Below are 20,882 nucleotides of genomic sequence, written 5' to 3'. Positions count from 1 at the left end.
TGGAAGTAAAGTGAAAGTTTTCCATCTTCATATTGAAATTTTATCAGAATAGAAATACATCAATAGACTTGAGTTTTTGACTAACTGGATACACGGAAATTCCATAAAACATTGACTCATTTCTAAATATACACATTGTAATAAAAGTAGTAGTAGATGGAAAGATTAAACCATTAAAAAATAGGAAAGATAGCCTGGAGGGGATAAGAGAGCTTTGAGCAATATGTATAAACACACCACAGATGGTACCTGCCTCCAACTACAATTCAGCATATTTTATCCAGTAATACTGCTGGAGATACCACCAGATAAAATCTTCTTTTACATATGTCAGGTCCAAGTTCTTATTGGAAGTAACCAGAAGAATAACAACTGTGATGGATGATAATATTCTATTAGACTCGCTTGTTTGATTTCTGAATGATCCCTTTAAGGACATTCAAGAGCTGATGAAAGAAAAATACTGTACTTTTTCTGGAAGCGGTTAGACTCTATATTTGCCTATACAAAGGCAAATCGACTTCTCAATCCTCTCCCCATCACTAAAAAACAGTACAATAAAAGATGAGGTCTTCTCATGATGAATAAAAATTTACTATCAGTTCAGATTTTTAGAAAAGAAGCAAGAAAAAACATCATTCCTTATTTGGACAAAGAACAAAAACTGACCAGCTAGCAAAAGAGACAAATTGAGTATCAGATAGGGAAAAACAGTAACAAAGGTTTTCAGTCTTTCCTTTTAAATGTGGCTACATTGACAGTTGAGAGGATTCTCACTTCCTAAGGACTATTGCAAATCACCACCACAATTGCCTTGGCATGGCAGGAATAATTTATACCTCATACAATTGCTGTGCAAGTTTGCTTTTTCAGTTATCTAATAGAAAAAAAAAGACATACTTCTTTCTCAAACAGTAAAGGTTAGAACTGTACAAACAAGGAAGAGATATCTTAGAGTCTTCTTTCCACTAAGGGGACGGCTTGCCATTTTTAAGTTGTACTGAACCTTAAACAAAGCAAAAACTGGCAGGTGATCACATGCTAGATATAGGGTACAAATTCTGTTATGAATAATGTTGGATAAGGGTTTCATATGACCTGCTCCAGCCTTCTAGGGTAATTCCCAATGCTAACAAAGAACAGAGAAGCATGGCTGAAGTCGGGTAAAGCTTACTGCTTACCAGTGTCTACTGCCACACAGTAGTAGCATGGACAACTAGAAGTTGCAAGAAGGATGAAGATGGTCAAGAAGTGTTACACACCTGTCATCAACAACACTTTTCTTACTTTGAAAGTCATAGACATCGTACACGTGAGTAGAACAACCGAGAAATTTTTGTGTTGGCAGATAAGGTGGTACCAGATGTTTGGAAGAGGTGAAGAAGCAACTACGCATGGATTGGATAGAGATTAAAAGAGGTCTGATTTTCTATAATCTTAGAGCCTGTGCAGAATGCTAGGATACAACTGGGCACCCAGGAAACATTTGCTTTGGCTTTGTAAGTAAATAAATCTAAGATATGATGTTGTGTTCTTATTATCTTTGTATCTCTGCTCAAAAGCATATTCTGCAAGAGCACTACATACAGTAAATAAAACAGCCTTAGATGAATTATTCATCGTGCATCTGTATCTACTCATTATTCTTCTAAAAGGAAAATAACTCGCTTCCCGGATCCAAAAATTGTCTGTCTGCTCAGAAGTTGTGACAATATTATTTTTGCTTTCCCCTTCAAAACACAAGAAAGACTGTGTATCAATTTGAAGCACAGGCTGAAGCCATATCCAGAATACAATGTGACATCTTTGTTTTTATACTCTAACCCAGAACTAAAACCACAGATAAATGTGTTCAGGTACAGAGGGCAGGTTACCTGATACACAAGAAAGAAAGAAAACTGAAGTCCAAAGAAAACTAGCACAAAAAAATTTAGCATCTCCATCCTTCAGACCTCACTCATACAAGTACACCTACAGAACAAGCAGCAGTTCACTCCTAGAAGTCTTTGGCTCCAGGCAGACCCCTTGAGGACTAAGCCCTCCTGCTCCCACCCTGATGCCAAGAAACATCTCCCTCAGTAAGAACAGACAGATACAAGGGAGGCACCAGCTAGCCAAGCTTTCTGATGACTGTGCAGTAAGGATTATTTTTTTTTCCTTCTTTTACTCAGATTTAATTGTGACAGACATTTCAGAATAACTCTACACACATACCTTCCTTCATTCGGTGCATTTCGGCTTCTACAGTGATCTGGACACAATAAACTTCACGGGTTTGTATGCCACCTCCACAAGGCTCTACATGTTTATGATGTCGAGGGCTCTGCTGGTCAAAGAGAGACACTTGGCAAACTTTCCATTCAGAAGTCCTCCAGGAAAACCTTTGGGAAAAAGAGAGACCAAGTAAAACAATAATAATTTTAGAAAAACTATGGGTGAGGAGGTGCTAGTTTACTACTTGACAAAATACAATTGGTTTAGCATTTATGGTAGCACTCCCCTGTTCAAAACAGGGAATGTTCTGAAACACTCTGAAAGTTAAATATACAAAGGTTAAGTATTTGTTATTAGCCTGTAGTACTCATGTAAACTTTTCACATAGCACTGATCTCTGAAGTGTTCACAAACACTAAATCATTCTGACAACACCTTTGAGCAGGATGCAAAAAAGGAACGAAGATTAAGAGGTTTGATTAAGTGTGAAAATGAGTTTTCAAACATATAGCTCCAACCACTATACCACCTTTCTCAACCAAGAGCTGAACATGTCATTCTAAAATGGACTTAACAGGTAAAGCCCTACGTATGTCAATGAAACTCCAAGCACCAAGCAGCTTTTCCGTAGGTGACAGCTTTGCAATGGCCTAGGGTACTATCAATTTCTCCAAAGGATTGCCTGTGGTAACTCAGTTCTATTGCTTTTCTTTCCTGAAGTTGTGATATGCAGCAAGGTCTGTTTTCATTCTGTATTCAGTTCACACCTAAAGAGTATAAATGGTTCTCAAGAAAGGATAACATTCTTGGGCGCAGGTATGTGAATGTTGTATTGACAATCAGCATTATTAATTATCAGCCTAAATGCCAAGAAGAACTTCCTAAAATCACAGGGGAAGTAGCATGGGGAACAACAGAAAGCAAGAACTATTTCTCATCATGTCCGAAAACACAGACCACTTTTCTAACGCAGCAGCTTTCACAGAGGCAGCTCATTTTAATTACCAGGTCACAATATCGGTGTGGTAAGGTAAGTAAGAGCTCAAAGCTTTCCTTCCACTTTCTGAATCTTAGCCAATATTGTTCCTGTGATCAAATTGTTTACATTTCTCCCGCTTCACTCCTTTGCCCCTCTGTATCTCACAGTTCTCTTTTTCCATACAAACTTCACTGTTCCAAAATATGTAAAATAATTTCCTTCTTTTAGCTTCGAGCCAAATACTCTCTCCTACTATGGCAGATCTACAGTTGTTAAAAACTCAGTGCATTTGCCTGCTAACTGATCACTGCCAGCTCAGCACAACGGGGCGTCTCTGTTCCATCTTGTAGTCCTTGTATTCTGCACTGCAAATATCCATTCCCTGACTACAGCTATGGCAAGGACACGAGCATCTCAAAACTACATGAAAAATAATGACATTATTTTGCCTGAGCACAAACCAATATTCTCACAACACGTTGCATTGCAAATTTGGGCATAAGAATGATTTTTAGCCCCAGAGCACTTACAAATTTTTTAAGATACTAATGGAAAACATTTGTGAACGCTGCCACTTACTTTCAATTTACAGATACTTTTCAGATGAGCTGTCAGGCTCTCTTAATTAATATACAGTACCGTGTGCAAATTTGGATACGTTCACAGGCTTTACTGCCAGCAGAGGAAACAAAACAGAGTATCTTTTCCACACAACCAATATGAAATAACTAAACTCTTGCAACATATAAAGCACAGCCATGGATTTTTGTTATAGTGCTCCTCTTGTGGAATTCCTAACTGCATTTTTTTGGGCATGCAGTCTTAAATGCTAACTTCTTGTTATAACAAAGACGAGTACTATTCTTCATCAAGCACTGGGCAAAGAAAAATTCCTCCTCCACAGCACCTCAGGACGTTGTGCTGCTCAGGTCTGTATTTCACAACCAGAAGCCTAAATATAGAACACACATCTTCCCTCAGCTATGGCAATACTTGTTATAAGGTAGTGTTTCTTAAAATAATAATTGACTAAAGAAAAGCTCATTATCAATATGTGGGCTTAGGGAGTCAGCTGTGAATTCTGGATCTTACAGACTCATTTCCAAAGGTGCGAGCACCTGCTTCTCCTATTCAGCACAAGCTGTGGGACTTAACACCTACGAAAATTAGGCCATCAATGATTAAAATTATGCAAAATAACTAAATCTGAGCTCAGAGATAATTAAACCTCATCAGCTTCCGAATCTAAAAAAAAAAAATCCCTGTAGATACCTACACAGAGTAACCAAATCTCTGCTGCACCGCAGAGCAGTATTTAATGAGCAGCCGTCAGGTGCAACTGCCAGCACCGGTTCTTCTGCAAGCAGCTTAAAGCCTAAATCCTTATCAACCCATCTTGCTTTCTCCCAGCTGGGCATGCCCTAAGCTGTCTGGAGCTTTCTGGTAACAAATCCTGACCCCAAGCATTAGCTGTTTAAAAGGTACACGTTTTCACAGCCATTAACAAGTCAACTACAGTAGAAACATATCTGACATATTGTTATCCCACTGAGTGCAAAACCTGTCTCTGCAGAAGGAAGCAGTGCTCTTGGACAGCTTCTGATGGACTCTTTGCCAGGTTTTATGCAGCTGACACTTGGTATCAATTTGCCCATTTATGGGCTGTTCTAGAGACAAGGAGAATTAGCACTGCTGAAAGAAAAAAATGACTGTATAATCTCCATTCAAATTTAATCAGAAGCTTGTTAATAGCAGTTAATAGCAATTGACAAAGAGATGAAATTATTGAGATTTCTTACAGGGAAACACTTGGGCTTCCTCTTTTGAATCTTAACCTTTGGATAGTACTTGCAGGTTACTAGCAATACCCACTGTGGTATTACCATGTGACTGATTTCTTCAACCTCAGTGAAGATGACATCCAAGCCCACAGTTATGTTGTTAGAGCAGACCTGATCAAAGATGCACTGTATCAGAAGTAAGCTCAGGGGATAACACCATTCCACTACTTTGTTCACTGTCTCTGTAAGAGCACAATAAGCCACAAAGTGAAAGGGATGCATCTGAATCATCAAGACAGCTCAGCCTCAGTGCATTTGTGTGATTCCTCCGCCAAAACCTGTGAGTGGTGACAATTTAAAATGGTAATAGATTTAACACTTTAACTCCTTTCAACATCTAGTTAGATGATTTGATGAAAAACCAGTATAACCAGTAGTCCTAGCTGTGACCCTAGACCTCTTAAAATGGCTAATAACAAAGATTTGTATTTGTTTTTGACTTCCCAATAGGCTTGTTCCTTCTTTTTTTTTATAACACTGTTTGAGTTACAGGAGGTCTGATTACTTCCAAAGACTGCCAGTCACCACTGCCAATGGATGGAGTGCTGGTAGAGAACACTTAACATGGGAACCTCCAGAATCCACATGCAGTTATGTCAGCTTGCTTAAGAAAATGGGCAAGCAGAAGCTGCTGGAAATAATAAACTTGTTGTTTGAGGTACCTAGGAAGAGACTGGGCTGATAAAGTCAAGATTTTCACATCATAAGCAGTGCTTGCTAACCAGTCAGCTGGGGAAGCAGAAGAGGTGGTTCTTTGCGTGTCTGCTATGATCAAAGCAAAGTGAGCTCTCACACTGCAACAGCCAGCATCAGCCACAGGAGAAACGTCCAACCTGGGGGCTGGAGAACTACAGCTGCAACACAGCTTGTTCCTAATCACAGGGGAGGCAACAAGGCTGTCCAGACAAACCAAGAGCAGCTCAGGGTGCCAGAGACCAGGGAAGTTCAAAGGGCTGGAGAGTGATGCTGCCTCCACTCCCAACGTGCAATCCCAGCAGCATACCAGCTGAGTTCTGAGAGCTTCCGTTCACGTCTTTCCCACTTCACACTAATACCTTGCCTTTAATTAAGGCACATAATGAGCCCTACAAAGTGATACCATCACACCCATACCTCAGCAGTAATCTCAAGCCTTTTGTAAAAATCAGGTCTTAAAATTTTCCCATTTTCCATCATTTAAGTTCTGAAAAGCTTTGAATTTCCAACAAAAAGAGAGGTTTGTTTTTGTTTTTTTTTTCTAAATCCCTGTCTTGTAACATAGCAACCACAACCAAAACGAAAGATTGAAAGACATAATAATAATTCTGGAAAATCTATCTATTCCCACTGAAGATGTAAGCTACGCATCAAGGATACAAGTGATATAAAACACTGTTTTAAAACTGATGACTCAGTGACAGCTATGTAACAAGCAACTGCTCAATGCCTTCTCGATTTATAGTAACCTCTTGGTCTCTGCAGTCTGTAGGACTTATCCTCTTAGTGCTGAAACGAGTTTTATACCTATACATGCCTGTTCTCTTTAATCGAACTACCCCAAATTTATATGACAATAAAGGAGGTAGGATCACCTCATATGTGTTCAAGCTTTCTAAAGCCTTAATCTAATCCTTTTAGAATAAATAACCAAAAATAAAACAAAGTACAAAGCTCAGGAGTCCTACCTGCACTTAAAATGCTTTATTTTCTTGTATTTAAACTATTGATTAAAGAGGTTATAGTAAACTTCAGCCTTAAAATTAAAAGGCTTTCCCATTAAAAGTAAATTTATACCAGTATCGCATACCTGCAATGAGACCTTTAACCTGCTGCCTTGCCATGGATGGGAACGTAACTTCACCCACCTTCCTCTGCTGAAAAGAAAGCTGTAGGTACAACCTCCTGAGCTGCTGCTTTTCCACACGGTGGATGTGGAGGATGAAGATGTAGGACATAGTCTGGGAAGCACACATTCATTCAGTCAAAAGGTGACTGCTGACCTTACAGTGAAAAATAGCCACTAGAGGAAAATGCCTCTTTCTCTTACACAGAGACATGCTTTTTCTGGCCAGTGTTGTCACCCACTGACTTTAGCTTGTCTAAAGCATGATCTGGAAAATCCTTACCAAGAGAACAAAATTTAAAGAAAAGGATACTTCCACAGTATCTCGGTCACCAATTCTCAAACACTGAAACCAAATGACCAGCTGTAAATTGTAATATGGACAAACAATACCCTATGCCAGTGCTTATGCTTAAATAACAGATTTTAAAATGATTGATTTCTCTTCATTAGCATAAAGCTGTGAGCCCCAAAGCCTTACAACTGGTATACCCACAGCATGTACCACAATGTAGCAGCTTCTCATTCCTGCTTGTTTCTGAGGTACTGAATGACCAAATCAAAGTCTACTAACTAGAAAGCAATCACAGAATTCTCCATAACAGTGCTTAGTGAAAGAAGGTCAATCTATCACTTGCATTTTGAGATACTACATCCCTAGAAATAAAAATTAACTAAATAGCAGAGATTTTCTTGCTATGTTTTCTGGCTAAGTGGTTCTATTAACCTGTAAGTCCCACGTTATTGTTCCAGGCCAGCTTATTAGTTTATCCTAGTTCACACAGATACTTTACTGTAAAGATTGCCTGAAGGACTGAAGATGTGCAGGTATAGCAGAATGAGGAATGTTTATGAGTTCATATTCTCATGAAAACCATAGCATAGCAGCAATACACTGAAAGGACAACAAGTTTCCTTCTGTATCACGGGAGGCACTACAAGAAAGTTATCAGCATTATGCAGATCCTCACATTTTGGTCTCTCCTGGCACTACATCAAGACCTTACAATCGTTTGCACTTTAATATAGTGCAGTATCAAAAAAACACAAATGCTGAGAAACAAGGGGCAGACACATTCTGCTCACTCCTGATCTGCTACCAGCTGGCATACCCCAATCAGATGTCACCTGCACCCACACTCCTATACAAAATCAGCGAGACAATGTGTTAATCTATTGTCTTTGAAATTGGTGTGCATCTGGGCAGGAGCAAAAATCACTCTTCAAGAGCCTTTTCATAGGATGTAATCAAGCAACAGAATATTTTTTTTTTATATACTTCCTCTCCTTAGCTAGCAGGGTGCATTAAAATGTTCAGCATTTGATTTGAATGAATTCAACAATATAGTGACACTTTCACAGGTTACACCTTCCTAGGAAATGTCTCTTGCAAAAGCTTTATCAAAGCTTTTGGCAATACCTGGCAAAGCACCAGAAATTCATGACTTGATCACTGATTAGTCCTCCTAATAAACAGTTATTCACAGGGAGATCTCTCTACATGTGTATAAAACCTTAATCTTGAAGCATTTTACAGTCAATCTCAGAATGCAAAATTAAGCTATATTTTATTTTCTTTGCAAAGCAAACAATTTCCCCTCTAGGCTGGCCTGGCCAAGCGCTATGGCACAGATTTGCACACCAGAAAGGTGAGTTCCTCACCTTCTGTCAGAACAAAGAAGGCCATAAACCAAGCAAGAACTTAGGGACTGTGAGGTTTCACGGTTTAAAAATATCCAGATGGAATCTTGAGACTTGTTCTTTACCAAGCTGCTATCTCTGAACAGTTCCCATTTTCCTTACGGAGGACTGGGATTTTTCATGGGGAGATGAAGGGGAATCATTAAATCTTATGTAAAATTCATGGCTGCAAGCCCAATAAAAGTACAGCCATATAGACCTGCCCAGCCTCTGTGCAGCTGAAGAAATTCTCCAAACCAGCAATTCTCCAAACCAGAAATTCTCCAAAAAGAAAAGCACTTTCAGAAAAAAAGGGTAGCTGCTCTCAGTTTTTAAAATATGAAAATATAACCTGTAATGAGTATAACTGCAATTTATTTCTGTATGCAAGTGTAATCATTGTAATAGCAATAATGGAAACAATTACAAGAACATTAGCAGTAAATAAGGCAAACCACTGTTAACAATCACCAAATCAATGATCTCTCAAACACAGACAGAAAGTACGATGTGCGACCCTCTCCATACACACACACAAACACAGAGCAAGGAAGCGTAAGATCACCCCAGAAGTTCAGAAAGCATGAGTTAAAGCTCAGGTACCTGGGGCAAGGCTTCAGCAGCTCTCTCCCTCCCGTGCTGCAGGCTTCCTTCTCCTCCAGCTCTGGACAGAGCTTCCCATTTCCCATGGCCACACTCCGCACACTACGATGCCGGCTCCGAAAGCCCGGGGTGAGATCTCCCCAGCTGCAGGTCTGTGAGCAGGAGCTCCACGCCGACCACTCAGATGTTTCACAGTCTCTAGCGATGACACAGGTCTTGGAGGTCAAAGGGACAACGTCTTGCACACAAAGGCTGAGATAAGAACAAAGTAAAACAGCTGTGGAGGTTATGCTTACAAGATCTTAACATTTTTTCAGCCCAAACCCCCGATTATTTTACCTATGTTACCGTATGACAAGAAGATGGTTTCAAACTAAAAGAAGGGAGATTGAGAGCGCATATAAAGAAAAGGTTTTTTATAATAAAGGACAGCGAAGCAGTGCAATAGGTTGACCAGAGCTACTGTGGATGCCCCAACCCTGGAGACATTCCAAATCAGACTGGATGGGTCTCCGAGCACCTGGTCAAACTGCAGACATCCATATTCACCGAGTAGGACTAGATGAACTTTAAAGGTCCCTTCCAACTCAAACAGTCCTATGTGCTAAGAAATCATAGTCATTTGAGGGTGAAACAGAAGACTTGCATCAATGCCAGTACAGTGAATATAAGAGGAGCTGCAAAGCACGCACTGCATTTCCAGAGAGTTGTGAGTGCAAATGTTGAGCCACTCACAAATAATGCACCTAATTTATTTCAAGTTGGGAAAGATGTAAATGACGATGTGCTTTTAGATTTCACACTTTAACCATGACTGAAAAGGAAAGGCAAGCCCAGGAGAAGAGCTGCCATTGGTAAACGCCTCCATCAGCCTGCAAACACGGCTAGCTGGCCAGCATCCGTCTGTCCCTGTATCAGCACATCCTGCTGAGCAGCTCTGCTCTTTTATGAAAGTAATTAGGCTCTCATTAACATGAAATAGTCCATTTCTATGAGGCTGTTACCAAGCAAATGCTATTAAACAAGGTCAGAGGGTTTTCAAACCTGACAAAGCACAGGAGACTCTGGAACACTGCAACTGTGCATGTGTTTTTGCACTCAGTTACATTACTTAACCATTTTGATTATTATTAGGACATAATCCTCATTCCTTTTGTAAGACATCAAAAAAGGATCAATGCAATGGAAAAATAAAAGGAGAGCTGACAACTGTAGATGTCCAAGACTGCTCTGTCCTGCCTGAACACGTAGAGTGCAGCTGCTTCTGATCCCCCTCACAGCAGCTAGAGATCATCCACCAGGTCACAAGGATGGGGGGGGGGGGGAACCTCTGCTGTGTCTGAGACCTCAGATAACTGACATCAACAGAGCTGGAAAGGATACAACAAAAAATGACAGACTTACATACGAGCAAAGACATGACCAGAGCATCACAAATGATCGATCAGATAGGGGGGAAAAAGGAGGGGAAAAAACAATGAAAGCCAGCAAAAAAAAGTCACCAGAAAAAAAGAACTAAGAATTCCTAATTTCTGCCTAGTATTATAAGCATGATGCAAACTGCTCTCCAAAATTAAGACCATACATGAACTCAGTGTGAACTCTCTTTAAATTCGTCTTCTCCAGCCTCCAGTTGCTCACAGTCAGGCTTTTACCAACTGTAAGGAGCAAATACATGTGCACTTAAAAGGTGTGAAATCTAGAGCTGCTGCCAAGGAACCAGTTATTACCTCACTTAATATTACTTATAACACAGTTTGACTAGGCTAACTTTCTCCACAGAAAATACTCTGGGCAATCATTTCAGGATTGCACAGCAATCTCATAGGGTGAGCGTAGAAGATAACGGGCATCCATTCGACTCTCTTCCAATTTAGAAACTGGTCCATTTTTCACGAAAGTCAATAGGAGTACTGCCACTTACATGTGATCAGGCTTGACTAGCTTGACTACATCCTGAATTACTAGTATAATACAGCATTTAGTGACTTAAATTTACACTTTTTTTGTTTGAAGTATAACACTTTTTTTGTCTTGCTTTCATCACGTACAATAATAGTCTCACAGGTGCCAGCAGGATGAACCTGCTGAGGTTTAACAGCTGCATGAAGCAAGAACAGCCTCTGATGCAGCCAAAAAATTCTTCTCATTTAAATCCAAAAAAGATTTCTCATGCTTCTACTACATGCCAAACACAACCAATGCAAAACTGTACCTGGTGCAAAACATCAATACTACTGAATGGAGGACAGAAAAGAAATAATTGTATCTGAACTTGTCACTGAACTTGTCACAGTCACTGGACCAGTGATTTGGAGACTTGGCTGGAACATTAGGCTGTATCCTTATTTCTCTCTCAGTACTTTTTGAACACAGTTATCAGGTGAGCCACCAGCGCCACAGTGGTAACAGGGCACATGAATTCCTGCTTTTAAGTAGATAAAATACTGGCAGATAGAAGTCATTGTCCTATGTGATTATACCAGAAAACTAGAGCCTATCTAAGAACATGGCAAGGAGGGCAAGTGAACCCACATTCTGAAGAGTAATTGAAATTTTGCGTTCAGATACCAGTAGGAAAATCCAAATCCATTTTTGGGGTAGCACCACTGTAAATGAGATATTTAAGTCTGGGTTGATCTTTGCTGAAAACCAAAGAAAATGAAACCTTTAAAAATCTGCTTTAGGGTTTTCTTCAAAATTAATGTTGCTAATTGCTGGTATTGCTATCCCCAATTCTTAGCAAGGCAAGAGTACCACGTCTGTCCAATGGATTGAAGCAGATGCTGACACATAGGCTGCAAAAGACATCTCTGCCCAGCAAGCATCCTTGCTATTTGCAAGGCTTTTAGGTATGTGAAGACTGAACAGCTCATTCTTTCCCTGAAAATCCCTCCACTGCTCCTGCTATAAACGGCTAATAAGAGAACTTTGTTGACCTTGAGATGAACAAGATGTGGAGCCGGCAATTTCCTCCCTTCTGCTGGAGAAGATGTTTTTGAGAGAATTGCACGCAACTCCCTAACAGAAAGTTAATCTAATTAACTCATTCCCACTCATTCAGAGCCTCAAAGCCAAATTAACTGTGACACCAAGCAACAAGCAACACAAATGCAAACGTAAAAACACACATTGTTCTTCTGCATGAAATTCAGACACATTCTTTCATGTCATCAAGGTACTCAGAACAACCTGATACAGAGAATGCTCAGATGTGTGAGCCATCCACTGATCTCAGCCCTCAAATCTCAAAGAAGGAAGTCTTGAGGAAGGGAGATGTTTTGTGAGCCCAGTTTTTAAACTAACTTTCCACAGATTAACATATTCAGGTCAGAGCTTCCTTTTAGGAGTAAATCTGGTAATGGTAACATTATAACGTGCTTACACATTGATGCTTTCTGTGTTACAGGGCTGGACTGCTAAAGGGAAAACTGCAGGAATTGTTTTGCAATGTATGTTAAGCAAAGTTATTAGTGACAGTGTTTCCAAAACATTACTCTGGCTGAAAGGCTAAAAGCAGTCACCGTTTGGTTGTTTAGTGTGCTTGTAGTAAAAACCAAGTCAACAAGATTATTCTTTTTAAATACCCCTGGAATGGAGAATCTCCTCTATTCCCCTTAGCTCAGGGATTCATTTCCAAGCCCGAGCACCAAGGCTCGGTCCGTACATGTGCTGGAAAGGATGTGAATGCACACCTCCTCCCCCAGAACAGTCACAGCCATCACATGTAGGTGTATTGCAGCACAGCATTACCTCCTCTCAGCTGTAAAATGTTGTACTCATCTACAGAAAGTAGAAGTCTGCAGAAAGTACAAATAATTTTTCCGAGAAATGTACAGCAGCACAGCGGTTAAGAGCAATCCACTAGGAAATGGATCGTGTGAATTCAAATTACAGAGGCAAACAAAAGAACTGGATACTGCTCAACCACATCCTTGATGGACACTTTATTCCTTGACTGAATTCAACAATTCAACCCAAATTTTCACTTACAAAGGCAAAGTAAACAGAATCCAAATTCTGTTCTGTTCTATCATCATCATCTTATACACCACATGAAGAGTTTAAGAAACACGTACCTGAAAAAGACATCTAATCCAGATAATGGGAAGGGAAAGGGAAACGGAAAGGGAAGGACCGTTTTGCTTTCAGCTTTAACTTCTTATGCTTACTGGGAACACCAAATGTACTTAGCACATCCGTCAGGTCAGAAGAAACAAGACAAATGTATTTAGGATTTCAACATGTAGTTATAGTTGCTCATTTATCTAAATGCAATCTAGCTTCTAACCCAAACATGGGGAACAAAAATAAAAGTTCCTTTGTGTCACTACTCAGGAGGTTTTCACAACTATGACAAGACAAAAAAACAAAAGCAGCAGAAGTTTAAAGTGCACATCTCCTGTAACTTTTTCTGAGGTTTTCTTAAAGGTATGGGAGTGTTTACATTTGACTTTATTACAGGAAATGAGATTGAAAGCTAATATTTTGTTAACCTGATTTTTAATCACAGCTCCCACCTGTGGATTGAGTGGAAAACCAAGAGTTCCTGTTTTCTGGATGCAACCACAAAAACTGAAAGCAAATGTCAGGCACACCTCCTGCTGCTGCTACTTATCTCACAAGAGAAAGGACAGCACGTTTGCTCCTCTCATTAATCACAGACTTGTTAATGAAGAAGCCAAAATGAGTTTTCTGCCAGTAACCTCGCACCCCTAAGATGTGAACGCATTCAATCATTTAGTCTTTAAAAAATAATTTGCACCCATTCCATTAAAATCCTGACCACCATTCCAGTGCAGCCCCTCCATTCGCACACACAAGGACACACATTGGCACAGCTGGCTGACACACAGCTCTGAGATTAGAAACCAGGCAGTTTATCAACTTTGATAATAAATTAAGCATCAGACATCACTTGTGAACACCACAGAGCCATCTCTGCTGCCGTTGCATTATAGATTTGGAAAGGGGCTGACCATACGTTCGCTCTTTGATGGGTAATGGTGTTCAAGTGACCACACATGTCATATGCCATTTTTCTTAGTTAGCGGCAGAAGGAATGAGTGGTGGTGATAAAATCCCAGCATGGAAGCATAATTAAGCAGCTTAGAGACCTGGTGAAGCATTTCTAGGCATATTTCTCTCTTCCCTTAGTACCCCAGAAATTTAATTTGTAACTTTCATTGGGACTTACTCAACAGTGTTATTCTAAATAGGAAATCTCAGCCAGGAAAATGAAAAAGCACAAATAAAGCAATTCTTCCCAGTTCTACAGCAGACATTTGGCTGTCTGCCAAGCTCTGCTTCAGGGTTATGCAAATGCATTTACTCTTCTTTACCAGTAGCCAAAATATCATCACTCTTGTGAAGCGACATCTGCAAGATCGGGTCCATTCTTCAGGAGAATGGCAGCAAATACGCTGCACAATGAAACTAGGACAGCATTAACACGGTTGTTTTAAGGGAGCTGTTGTTAGGGGTGTTTGGTATCAGTGACATTCAAGCCCTGGAATTAAACACAGATCGGATTTTATGCCAGATTTTAGGTTTAGGTATCAGGTTTCCAAGTTTAAGCTATCTTGTTACAATTGATAACCAGTTATTTTTGAAAGAGAACTACACAAACTATGGATGTTCCTCTTGCATACAGGCCTAGTAAGAGTAAGGCACAGGCTACTCTCACCTCTGAGACACAGACTCAGCAGAAAAACTCTGCTAGGAGGCAGCTAGTGGAACTACATGTTCCCAAACAGGGGGCTAGATCATCTGAAAAGAAGAAACAAAAAAAAAAAACACAAAAGAACCCCCAAAATCAGAAAGGATGAGGGAAGCAGACAGCTTGATCCCAGGTAGAAACAATAAAACTAAACCATCTGTGATCTTCTGTGCTATCATCCAGAAATTCAACAGATTACACAGAAGTGAAGAGCAAAGTATGAACAGTGGCTTCCAATCCCCATTCCTACAGCAAAAGTGCCAGTGAGAGTGTGAGGGAAGAGAGCAAGACTTAAAAACAGCCAGGATTCCCCACCCAGAGCCTCTGATCTGAATGAGATATAATGGCCAGAAAAGCAGCTACCACGTGGCACATACATAAACCTGCTGCAGGTCCCACAGTGACATAAATCACAAGTAACTCCATTAAAGTCAAGCAGCTACATGAGTATAAAATCTGTGTATTTAGAATCAGCATACATTTAGAGACAAGTAATGAAGTCAAGATCTTAGAAACTGCTACAGCAGTTCACAAATCTTGACGTTTTTCCAAGCAATAAAAAATATTTACCTTGCTACAGATGTAATAGGAGGAGGTAAGAAAATGGCTAGAGTGTTTATTTTCACCTCAGTACATGTGCAAAATAACTACTGACATTAGCAGGGGTAGAGCATCGGACAGAGAATAACCCCTTATCTCTCCATTTTGAACTTGGGCAGGCTCCAGGAGATATAGATACCGATATTAGCTGATTTCTGCAAAATTCAGGAGTAGGATTTTTCACAGAATCACAGAGTAATTGAAGTTCAAAGGGACCTCTGGAGTACCACCATCCTCGGTCTGCTGGCAATGCCCTTCCTAATGCACCCCAGGATACCACTGTGCACAAGAGTGACCATCAGGTGCCCATCAGGTCTCCCTGATCCCTGCTTCCCAGCAGGTCAACCCCAAGTCCATATCAGTGCCTGAGGTTATTCCTCCCCACGTGCAGGACCCTGTGCTTGTCCCTGTTGAAGTCAAGACATTCCTTTCTCTCCTCCTTTACAGAGGTCATTGATTTTTCAACATCTCCTAATAATGGTGGAAAAAACGGGCAGGTGAAGTTCTTCAAAAATCTGGCTTCTGACTTTCTCAGAATTTAATCAATTCCTCAGTAATCTATAGCTCCTGGCACCCGCTCAAATTCAATCTGAAGTCAAATGGCAGAGCTCAGATTGTTTGAATTTAAATGTGAGAAATGCGGAGAATAAATCTTTCCATTATTTGCTGTACATTATTGTAACCTTCACATCTGAATTACAGAAAAGCGACCTGCATAGACCAAAGGAAATTGTTAAGTAAAGCACGTGAGGATAGAAATCAACAACTACTGTCAAGGAAATACATGCAAGTCACAGATCTTATACTGGCATCAGAAACATCGCAAACATGAAGGCTCCGCATAAGCAGAAGACAACCATAGCTTTGCTCGCTGATCTATCTGGCCAAGAAATATCTTCTAGCAAATTCACAGAGCCAAACTTGTCAGGCTTAAAATTCTTGTTTTATTCAGTGTTGATCTGCAGGAATGAAGAAGTCGAAGTTAAGCTTCTCCAGCCAAGTACATGCAGTAGGTGATTGAGAGTGGAACCCTTCCATGCTCAGCACCTCCCTAGCAAGAGATGATATACACATACCTCCATTTCCTTGAGGTTTCCACAAAACAAAACCAGAAAAGAAATATTAAAAACATAAAATGAATTAAACAGCCACAAACCATACAAGTATGCAAAATATTCCGCGGATGCTAGCTTCGCAAGCAGGGAATTAAATCAAAAAGCAGCCTGTAAAGAAAACGCATAAAAATTTGCATTTAAAAAGAAGAGAAGGTGAGTGCATTAGGCTGTGCAAAGTGGCGACTCGTGAAAGAAAGGAAATAAAAGCAGAGACGTGGAAGCGCCCTTACCTCAGCACGGCGTGCCTGCCGTCGCTCCGCACACAGCTGACCGCCCTGGTCTGGTACCCCACCTGCCCCACGTGGGGACGGTGCTGGGCCTTGTGGTTTTCCAACCACGACGCACTCAGCTCTCCAGAGTCCTCCCCCAAATCCAACGAGGCGTCCTCGCGGCGTGGCAGCCTGCAGTCACTCCAAGGTCCCACCTTGAGGCTGTAGGTGTGCTCCTCCTCACCCAGGGGACAGGTGGCAGCAGCACAGGTCTGCGATTCTGTCAGGTTGGGGCACGGGGCACCTCCATAGAGAGGAGGAGCGATGACAGCACGGGTCCGGTGCCGCAAGCTATTGCTGCAACCCCGCCACACTGGGACCAGGGGGGAGAAGTCTGTGACAACGCAGTCCCGTGGGCACGGCACCAGGCAGGCCTGCTCCAGGGGTGGCTGCGGTGCCAGGTGCTCACAGATCTCAGCGGCCACGACACTCCTGTCCAGCTTCTGAAGGCAGCGGGCGCTGCGGCGTTGCAGGCCGTGCTGTGCCATCACGCAGGGTCCAGCCTCACCGCCGGGCACGCAGGGTCCCCATCCCGAAACCTCCCACTCGAACAGCTCCAAGTGCCAGTCGCAGACTTTGAAGCACCGCTGCTGGCTTTCAGGCTTCTCCTGCTGGTCGCAGTTGGCGTGGTGGGACGTCCAGCCTTCGGTGTGGGTGCACCAGACAGCCCGGCTTCGCATGCCCCCAGAACCGCAGTCACCCACACATCGGCCCCAGTGACCTGCAAAAGAGGGAGGGTTGAGCCACCCTGACACCTAACAGTGGCAAAACCACATTCCAGCATCCATTAAATAATGAATAACTACCAGCTCATCTCTAAAACCAAGTAAATGCCACTTGGTCTTTAAGGTCCTCTCCAATCCAAGCCATTCTATGAAATGTCTCCAAAGGCCCACATGACACTCCTCTTCCCCATGTATCCACATGGGTCCAATACTTGGTCCCTGGAACCTGGAAAAAAACACTGCTTCCCACTGGTTCCACAATGTCTCAAATTAAAGGCAGACCAGACACGCTTCTGCAAAAGGGAAATGCACCCAAAGCCTGAGGAAATATGAATATTTAATTCCGCTTGTACAAATGCATATAAAAATGATCATAAAGGAACAATAATCTAATAGGAGGAGAAAGTCAAGTTAGATAAGGGGAAAACATTCTTAATAGGACAATTAGTCAGTGGAATAAACTGCTCTGGGAAACAGCTGAATCACTGTCTGCGGTGATAAAATGGTACAGATAAATACCACAGGGATAAGAGTATGCTCTTATAAGGAGCTGAAAATGTAGGAAGTGATGTTACACGATGGTGCACGTTCTGCACAGTGGGTCTTGCAGGGTGCTGCTTTGTGAACAGAGCCCCATACAGCAAAACAGGTCCCTCACCTTCTGCATTAGCCAAGGAATTACCTTGAGCAAGGTGTCTCCATTTGCAGTACATGGTGGGGGTATATCTGGTCATTTGGCAAGAGAAATGGAATCAAAATTAAATGCAGCAATCCCATTCTTAGTTCCAGAGTGAACATACATATATAACTATACGAATGTTATTTAAAGATTCCTAAGTGAATGTAAATGAGACAAGGCTAAGTAGAAAGATTTTTCTCTAAAAACATTATTCCACAAAATCCACCAAGTCCACAAAACAACCTAAGGGCTGTAAAGTACAAAATTGCTTTTAGAATGAGAAGAAAAGGTAGCGGAAAGCACTAAGGCCAAATCTTAGCATATTAAAAGGATTTTGATGATCATGTCTCAAGAGAGTCTCATCTCAATCCTAAGTTTAAAAACTTTCCAGAACATCTTAACAGAGCCATTTCACTTGGTAAGAAAACTACATATGTAATCTGTGCTTGAAAGTACAAGGCAATAACCCTGTCTTTTGTATTTTTCTCAAGGCAGAAAATGAACTAACAAATAGGTCAATTTATATCAAGAAACGCTACTCTAGTTAAGTTTTCCAAAATTGATTTTAAAACTATCGGAATCAGTTATAAGCTTACACTAAGAAAACAAGAACATAAGATCCAAAACAGCCCCCATAATGGCTGCAATTATAATCCCATGTATTTCATCCAGCTGACGATGTTCCTGAAGGTAAACCTGTTGTTCTTCCTATATGGGTAGTGACTCTCCTAGAGCCAAGGCCATTATATTGTGGAAATGCATGAATAAACAATGTTCTTTCCATCGTTAGTAAGAGGTGAAGTAAATAGTTAGGATATAGCCAAGCTTCTTCTACGACACATCCCAAGCATCTGCACAGGAACCTTGGGGAAGAGCAGTGACCTAAATACAGTCTTGAAGAGCCCCACTGAGCTAACACTGCTGACCTTCCTCTGGTATCCCCATTCCTAAGCTCATAGATTTAGTGATCAGATCAGTGCAGCAGCTCCTCTGAGCTCCTCAGAGCCACCTCTCCTCAACAGCAGGGAGCTTTGGGAGCACATGTGGAGCGCAGACTGTCCAGGCAGGTGGGCAGTGATGCCACCACCTTCCTTTTCACCATTTGTTGCCAGCATCTCAGTACCCAAAGACTTCACTTACAAAGCAGAGATCCAGGAGTCATCTCTTTTGTGGCTGCTCTCCCTCCCTCATCCTCCAGGCTATGACTGCAACCCTACCCTTAGTCTGTTACCTCCTCCTGTGGTCAACAGGTAGCAGGCAAGAAGGGTTTTCAGAGTCACCAGGATTTAGACAGCTGCAGCTTTTGATGTATCCAGTCTTCAGGCTATGTGAAAAATCTTTGTCCCTTTTATACCTCCTGTATTTCACACCAAAAGATATCATTGCAAGATGAGGACACGACTTGAATGAGAAAAGTCACCAGCAAACTATACCGTACTTCACAAACTGTACTATGTGAATTATTCTTAGTTATAGTTGTGACTTTCTATATAATTAAATGGGCTTAAAAACCTGAAAATTCAAAAAAAAAAAGAAAAAAAAGGAATTTTATGTTTAGTTCAATTACATGAAGTGGCCTTTTTTAAAAGCTCATTCTTGATATGTCACGTTATTTAAAAGGCTATTCCAATAAAATACCAACACAATTCAAAAACAGACATTGGATTATGAATATGCTGTATCTTACAAAAAATAATAGCTGAAATTCAACACTAATTGGTTTTGATTAATACAGGAAAGTAACCGCTACAAAGACTAGGTAACTGCATCATGAGCTTATTTCAGTCCTTACTTTTCTGAAGCAGTTTAACAAAGGCAATTTCATTTTTTGAGTTTTGGAATTTTCAGTACAGGCAAAGATTATTTTTTCACCACTTCATTTTTAAAGCAAAAATTCCAATATTGTTCCACTTCAGCTTAGCACACAACTGTTTTTTTTCCTCATGGATTGCTTGGAACACACTACACCAATTTAGGATTTGCTACTTAATTCTTAAGACATGAAGACTTTAAAATCATATTTCTCTATATCAGTACACCACTAACATCCCCCATCAAGACACCACTAAAATAATAAAAGGCCACTGTAGAAGAGGATTAGCCAAATTCAACTCACCAAACCTACCGCTGCTCTTTGACTACTCTGTAGAACTCATCTCTTCAGTTCCTCATGAACCACTCTATTTAATAGCTGCAGATTTACCAGCTCTGACATTAACAAGACGATAGAGATGCAGCAGAAGCCTTGGAAAGAATTGCCCGTTATTTAATGTCAGATGTGAATTTAGAGTGAAAAATTGCAAATAAAAGAAAGGACTCACGAGCAATTGCACTATCATTAGACAAATCACAACTTGCAATTACTCTCTGGCAAACATACTAAAAATGTAGCCTATTAGACCACTCTTCGCATACCAAAAGGAAGAATGAAAAAAAGGGTGGCAAATCAGATGCAAATCTGTTACTGTAGAATTTTTCACTTCCAATGATCACTTCAGGATGCAGTAGTGAACTTATCCACAATGTTTCACTGCTTAGTCAAATGTCCTGCTCAGTAGATTAACTGAGGAGAGGGATACAAATACTTTCCAGGCAACAGCCTGCTTTTTACTTAGCATTTAACTATTTTTTTTTAG

The 20,882-nt window shown here is 40.9% G+C and overlaps 1 protein-coding gene across 1 annotated transcript in view; it reads right to left on the bottom strand.

Moving 5' to 3' along the window:
• Positions 1-17,628, bottom strand: part of LOC104911858 (thrombospondin type-1 domain-containing protein 7B-like) — a 56,619-nt gene extending 38,991 nt beyond the window's left edge. The window contains exons 1-3 of the mRNA XM_031554325.1: positions 16,804-17,628; positions 9,140-9,391; positions 2,215-2,381 (exon numbers count right to left, since the gene is read on the bottom strand). Of these exons, the coding sequence (XP_031410185.1) occupies positions 2,215-2,381; positions 9,140-9,391; positions 16,804-17,522 (1,138 nt within the window). The 5' untranslated portion in view covers positions 17,523-17,628. The remainder of the gene's footprint in view (positions 1-2,214; positions 2,382-9,139; positions 9,392-16,803) is intronic.
• Positions 17,629-20,882: the final 3,254 nt, after the last annotated feature.

This window comes from Meleagris gallopavo, chromosome 7, assembly GCF_000146605.3.
Source record: "Meleagris gallopavo isolate NT-WF06-2002-E0010 breed Aviagen turkey brand Nicholas breeding stock chromosome 7, Turkey_5.1, whole genome shotgun sequence".
Lineage (NCBI taxonomy): Eukaryota > Metazoa > Chordata > Aves > Galliformes > Phasianidae > Meleagris > Meleagris gallopavo.
Note: the sequence above shows the minus strand (reverse complement) of the source record. Positions and strands in the feature narration are given on the sequence as shown.